Here is a 6,985-nt window from a genome sequence, read left to right on the forward strand (position 1 = left end):
CAGGAACTCTAGATTTATTCCTTTAAAAGCCAGAAATACCAGATGTATATTTTTAGGAAGGTTGTATGTGATGATTTTTTAATGCTTTTTCTTTTTTCTTTTTTTTAAACTACCTCCTGAGAGTTTAAAATTAAGAAGATACCATAAATTACTCTGCAAAGGGGACGTAATTTAGTGGAGGGTTTGTTAGAGTTAGGGCAATATGGTCAGGTTGCAGTTGGACTTGATGATCTTTAAGGTCTTTTCCAACCTGAGCAATTCTATGATTCTATGAAAGCTTTGTTAGCTGCTTTTAACTCAGCAGAAATACACAAGGGAATAGCTGCTGATTGAAAGTAATTGTTGACTACCTTTGTTAGCATTAAGCAATTTATTGCAGCTTCAAATGACTTTGAAGATCTAAGAGTTTAATTATTTCAGTGTAAAATCACATTTTATTTGTTAAAACTGCAAATTAATTTTCGTGCAGATGCTTTCTTCTGGGTTACCAGAACTAAGTGGGGTGCAGGACTTGAAGTACGTCCAGGATGCTCTTCAGCCTCAAACAACAGATGCAGAAGCTACCATTTTCTTTACAAGGTACTGGCTAAGTAAGGGAACTGAAATATCCACCAGCATCATCCTTTTAGTGGGAACTCTCTGCTTCAGATGAACTAAAGATGGATGTGCTAAAGATGTTGCAAAGGTGGCTGTAGAAGTTGAGTAGTTAGGGTATGCAACCAAAGAATACCCATCACATAACCAGTGAACTGCAAAGATAAGATCAGTTTCATGTATGATTAATACCTGTGCTAAAATATTTTGCATTTAAGAATTATCTTGTGCAGAAGAATTGCTTGAAATAGAGTAATTCTGTTCTGCTGTTTGAGAGTTGCATTTTGAATGCATCCCAGATTGCTTAATAGTGGTGTACGTGTTGATACCTTGAAATGCACACAGTATAAAGCACCTTTCCCAAAAGTGCTTTTGCCCACTGGGGAGGGAGGGATGACACTTCCAATAAGAGCAAATCAGTGTGTGCATACAGTGTAAGTGACTTGTTGCTGTGTGTTACAAAATGTACTATTCTATCCTGCTTTAAATGGGGCTGGAGTGGAGTGATGAGGAGGATTTTATGTGTTTTAGAATTTGAAGTTATTTTTTCTACTCCAGGTTGATTGAATCCAGTCTGGGAAGTGTTGCCACAAAGTTTAACTTCTTTATTCATAATTTGGCTCAGCTGCGTTTCTCAGGACTGCCTTCTAATGATGAGCCCATCCTCTCATTTTCTGCTAAAACATATTCTCTTAAACAAGATGGCCGCATCAAACAAGTGTCTGTGTTTACATATCAGAAGAGATATAATCCAGATAAGCATTATGTAAGTATGTGGAATCTCTTTCCACTCTGTGTAACTATGCTCTGTCCCATTTTTTTTTTTCTGTTGCTGTTTGTTGTCTTGGACTGGTCAGCCCAAGCTAAGTTTTCCTCAAGTTGCCTTAAAAAATGAGATAATGTATATCTATTTCCAAGTTGTATTTGCTGCAAATGATTTAAACTGGCAGACACCATTTAGCTAAGGTAAAGCTTACAGAACAGAAGAAAAGCTTTACATTAAATTGCTGCATTATATGAATATATTTGAGTATTCCAGTTCTAAGCCAAAGCAGTGTTTTATCTTCCAGAAAACTGCTGAGGTAATGTAACGTCCTTCTGTTTAGTTGCACATTTTATTAAAATACACATTTGACTCATTTATTAGTTCACTGAACTTAATTCTCCACGCAAATGATGTGAATAACTGACTTCTGGGGATGTATCTCAAGCATTTGAAAAATTTCCTTTTATATAATGCAATGTACTTACATTTGTCTAGCAAATTGTTGCTTTAAGAGTCTGGACCTGTAAATTTTCACAGTAGCTCCTGCTGTGTCTAGATGTATTACAATTCTGTACACCTGATGCAGAGTATGAACTTACAATGAGGTTTAAAATGGAAAAGGCAGACAGCTCAGCCTTAGCTACTTTTCTCACTGTCAGATGTAGATCTGCTTTATGGGGAAATCACATGTTAATTACTTTGCAGTAACATTTCAGTAGGGCAATTTATACTTCAAATTTCAATGTAAAATGCAAGCACTGGGAAATTTATGTGGGAGAAAGATTACCGTAGTATAAAAAGTTGAATGTTAGAAAAGAACAGTATTTAAGTCAATTCGATAACATTTCTACTACTTTCTATTTTTTTATGTGCATTTTTGGCAGATATATGTGGTGAGAGTTTTGAGAGAAGGACAAGCTGAGCCAACTTTTGTTTTCCGAACATTTGATGAGTTCCAAGAGCTCCACAACAAACTTGGCATTCTTTTTCCACTTTGGAAGTTACCAGGGTATGTTTCTCAGTCATTCATCACTATTATAATGAATTCAGTAAAGAATGAGCCTAGTTAGGGTGGAGTTAAAGATAGCTGAGACAAAACTGCTTCGCAAAGAACTAGACCTCAAAGGTGGCAATTAAGGGAGAAAAATATGATCTTTAAATTTGAAGGAGGAGAACTAGAGGAGCTACTCTGTGTCTTCAATTTGTGATTCATCATTTGTAATAATTACCCATAAAAGTTTTCTTGCCTTTCTCTAACATCATTATATATTAGGATGCCTTTGTCTCCATTTATGATTGATGTTATAAATAGATGTCAGCACTTCAGGATGGAAATTAAAATGAATTTTAACTGTACTACAGAAAAATTAACTAAAAACTTCATCTTGTTATTCTCTTATAGCTTTCCTAATAAGATGGTTCTGGGAAGAACACACATAAAAGACGTAGCTGCTAAAAGAAAAGTGGAGCTGAACAGCTACATACAGAGTCTGATGAACAGTTCTCCAGAGGTGGCAGAAGTGAGTTTAAGTAACTTAAGCAAATCCAGGGGAGGCTTTTGGATCTCAGTCCTCATTAACATTTCATCTAATATATAAAATTTCTTCCAAATTTAGTGTGATCTTGTCTATACATTTTTCCATCCATTGCTTCGTGATGACAAAGTGGAAGGAATAGATGGAATAGCCAGGTCTACAGGTAAGTCATCTCTGTGGGGCAGGAGTGGAGTATTTATTAACTGGGTGACTGTAGTATGACACTTTTAAAATGTGATTTCTAAAGAATCTTTTGAAATTAACTGGAAGTTTTCCTCTTTGAGAACTGTGCGCATCTTCCTTCTCAAATACAGTTGCGTACAATTCCAAGGAAGTAAAAAAACATGCCAAGAATTACAACAATATACATGATCACTGGGCTTGCTTATGGCTTAAGTAAATTATTCAAGTTTTGGCTCTGATTTTCCAACAATCTTAACAAGAGAATGCAAAAATCTTTAAAACCTATGGCATTGCCATCTTATTGGGGAATTAAAAATGTAAATCGGAAACTGAACTTAGTCTAAAGCTTGCATTTTTTTTTTTAACCTGTATATAATTAGTCAGTGCAGTACTGATGAAAACGTACAAGTATTCACAGAGGAAATAATTGTGTATTTTTTCAGACGCAAGTCCATCTAGTCCTACCTCAGGCAAAGTGGGTGGAGAAGTGAAGCTATCCATATCATATAGAAATAGCACTCTGTTTATCATGGTGATGCACATCAAAGATCTGGTAAGTAAGAGAAGAGAGAAGCTCATTGCCAAAAACTATTTTATCAATTGCCTTCTTGACTTACAATCTGTGTAGGAATGATGGGATATACCTCTCTTCCTCCAAACTCTCCCACTGCGAACTTACCTCAGCTGCTGGTTTTGATCTGCTTGATGGTTAAGACTAGCAATTTGAAAACAGTCATGTAGGCATGCCGTAACTAGTTTTCCAACTCATCTTCTAACACGTCTTGGTTTTGGATTCCAGGTTACAGAAGATGGTGCAGATCCAAATCCCTATGTAAAAACATACTTATTGCCAGACACGCACAAAACATCCAAACGCAAAACCAAAATCTCCCGGAAGACAAGAAATCCAACTTTCAACGAAATGGCAAGTTAAATTTTTTGTAGCGACTCTGTACAGTTTGCTATCATCTTTTATTCTAAGCAACAATAAGCAGAAAAACACTCTGCAAATATATATATATATAAATTCAAAATGAACTTGTTTCAAAAGCTTTGTGCCCTGATTAAAAAAAATAAAATGGGAGTATGTAAATGTATTGTTACAAATAAGCAGAATATTCTTAGACTGACTTTGAGGAGTGATGGTGAGAAGTGAAGGAGTCTTAAAACTAAAGATTCTTCCCTCAATTCATTGATTCAGAATGTGGAAAAGAATAAATTCAGAACATGCTCACTGCAGGTAAACAGTACTTCCATCTAAAAACATTGGCTCTTTTCAACAGTTAAGAGCACGTAATAAAATATGCATGTGCGTCAGCCCAGCCTCAGAAAAGCAGACGTATGGGATGGTCATGATCTGCAATTCAAACATCAGTGACGAGGCAGTCAGAAAAAGGAACCATCTGTGTCACTTCATTTGAATAACCAAAATTCCTGACTTCTTACCTTCCAGCTTGTGTACAGTGGATATAGCGTGGAAACTCTGAAACAGAGAGAACTTCAGTTGAGTGTGCTCAGTGCGGAATCATTACGTGAGAACTTCTTCCTGGGTGGAATTACACTCTCTCTGAAGGACTTCAACTTAAGCAAGGAGACTGTTAATTGGTATCGACTAACTGCTGTACCCTATCTATGAACTCATTTCTACACCTGAGTAAGAATGGAACAGTTGCATTCATTTGTGCTTTGTGCATCTTCTGACTTGAAAATAACTTGTGCATCTTAAAAATAAGAGACTCTGCATTTCAACAGATAAATTGGACCAACCTTCGTGTAGCCTAATTTTGGAGGATTTCTAGAAAAAATTGCTGGATTACTCTTATGCAATGTTATCAAAGCATTATTTTGAACCTTTCTTAAGAGCTGCAGGTAAAGGAAGGGGATTTTAAACCATCCGTGACAATACGATGAACAGTTTGACTATAGTGGTTGCTTAAACCATAACTTAATCATTAGGCCTGTGGATATAACACATTTTTGCTTTATAATTTTTGTTTTATATCATCCATGGCGTGATGCTGGAGGATATTAAAGAAACTACATATTTTTAGGACTACTCTCATGCTAGTATCTAGATACTAGATATCACAGAGGCTGTGATGGGTAAAAGTTTTGGTGGCTTCACACATGCCTGTACAAATGAAGGTTGAAGGGCTGGAAAAAATCCTTAGCATTGCATTTACTCCCAGATGAGTGCATCTCTATGATTTATTGGAGTGAGTGCCAATAATGGAATTTGTAAATAATGGTGCCTTAATTCAAATGCTTCTCTTTACCTCACTTCTGGTATTTAAATATGTATACGTGTTAACTTTCTGCTCCTCAAAGAAGGAAAACGTTCTCATATTTGATAACCTGCAGGTCCTACTGGGAGGCTTCTTCTGAGATGTGTGCATTACAAATGACATTGCTTATGCTGATCTTCATAATTAGTGCAACTTATGATAAATACTTGTAACCCCTCTTCTATCCATGATCTCCAAAAGGTGAATTAAGACTGGCTAAATGTGATGCCATAGGAAATGCATCCAGCTTTTCAGTGTTTTGACACACTCAAATTTCTAGAATGACAATAGTGCAGTGGATTAAATGTAGAACAGATTCAGATAGTAAATTAAAGAGGCACTTACTCCTAATTTACTTACCTGTACCTCCAGGATAACGATTGCCACTAGGCAAAAAGCACAACTGCTGGATAAATTGCAGACCAGCTGCATTAACAGAACTTTCTGAGAGACAAATTTCATTGCACTTTTCTTTCTTCTTTTGTTGACAGCATCACTGATTCTAAATTCTAATTCCACTTTAAAAACAAAGCAAAACAAACTTCATTCCAAGCAGCATTGAAATATACTGTGATAGTGGGGTACAGATATTGTCTCCTGTTAATTAATACCCTGGGTTACTTAAATAGGTCACTTCTGCACTGCAGGTATGGAATCCTTGTTCACCTTTACTCAGTGTGGAGTGGTCGTATTTTGTCTAGACAAAGCAATAGAGTTAAGTTGCACACTTCAGTAGTAAAATATCGATGCATATTTTGAGAAAGGGTCAGAGATTGTCAGCACTGGCTATGATGAGAATGGATTTTTAATGCAAAATATGCAGTGGTGAATGAAGACACAACACGGGAAAGCCTTCTGTCTGCCCAACACTAAAAAGCTTTTTCAGAATCTGGTTTTCCTTCCCCCACTACTGACCAATCTCCCTTCAACGCAGAAGCGAGAAGTAAACTTGAATCTCCTGGTGCCTAGAATATTCATGGTCCAACCTCTTAGCAAGTACTGCGATTAAAAAGCTAAGAACGTCGTGAATGTTAGAAACTGGGTCGATGCTGATGGGCACTAACAAGTCCCAAGCCCCAGTTGTACTAAGTACCTTCTGCATATTTTTCACTTAGCATAGAGGCTGTAAATAATGTTCTGTGTAACTAACTCGGTATTTCCTGCTCACTCGATGCTTCTGAGACTTACTCCATTCCATCAGTAGAATCACAAGTCACTTAAACACAGGAAAGTAGTCTACTGTTTTTGTGAAACGTTCCATTGTGAAATAAAAGGAAAGCAATACGTACTGCCTTTTTTGCAGTTTGCTATTAAAGCACAGTGTCTTACAGCACAGAATACAAATAAACCAGAATCGTTTAAAACGATTGTGCGGCTTTAACGTTTTGTCTGGGCTCTGGGGAAAAAAATTAGTATTGTCTCGCCGCCCCTGATTGGCTGGCGTGTTGAGAGCTGTCTCGCCGGCCCTGATTGGTGTGCGGACGGGGGGCGGGGCTGGCGGCGCTCACGTCCTTTCCGGCGGAAGAAAGGCTTCTCCCTCGCGCTGTTCCTTCTTTTCCACCGCCGCCATCATGGGTCGCATGCACGCTCCTGGGTGAGCGGCGGGGGGACCGGCGGGGGAT

At 37.6% G+C, this 6,985-nt stretch overlaps 1 protein-coding gene across 1 annotated transcript; it reads left to right on the forward strand.

The window, feature by feature from the left end:
* The first annotated feature begins 436 nt into the window (after positions 1-436).
* LOC100548137 (phosphatidylinositol 4-phosphate 3-kinase C2 domain-containing subunit alpha) lies at positions 437-6,731 on the forward strand. The gene is made up of 8 exons (XM_010726347.3): positions 437-579; positions 1,153-1,360; positions 2,245-2,369; positions 2,763-2,880; positions 2,977-3,058; positions 3,522-3,631; positions 3,878-4,003; positions 4,532-6,731. The coding sequence occupies exons 1-8, from the start codon at positions 470-472 to the stop codon at positions 4,712-4,714; spliced, it is 1,062 nt and encodes a 353-aa protein (XP_010724649.1). The 5' UTR covers positions 437-469; the 3' UTR covers positions 4,715-6,731.
* Positions 6,732-6,985: the final 254 nt, after the last annotated feature.

This window comes from Meleagris gallopavo, assembly GCF_000146605.3.
Source record: "Meleagris gallopavo isolate NT-WF06-2002-E0010 breed Aviagen turkey brand Nicholas breeding stock chromosome 5 unlocalized genomic scaffold, Turkey_5.1 Chr5_random_7180001952874, whole genome shotgun sequence".
NCBI lineage: Eukaryota > Metazoa > Chordata > Aves > Galliformes > Phasianidae > Meleagris > Meleagris gallopavo.

What these genes read in the sequence shown, in the direction of transcription:
- LOC100548137 (XM_010726347.3), top strand. Translation starts at nt 470, where the DNA reads ATGCTTTCTTCTGGGTTACCAGAACTAAGTGGGGTGCAGGACTTGAAG. An exon ending in TGGAATAGCCAGGTCTACAG is followed by an intron (nt 3,059 to 3,521) that starts GTAAGTCATCTC and finishes GTATTTTTTCAG; the next exon opens with ACGCAAGTCCATCTAGTCCT. An exon ending in TGATGCACATCAAAGATCTG is followed by an intron (nt 3,632 to 3,877) that starts GTAAGTAAGAGA and finishes TTTGGATTCCAG; the next exon opens with GTTACAGAAGATGGTGCAGA.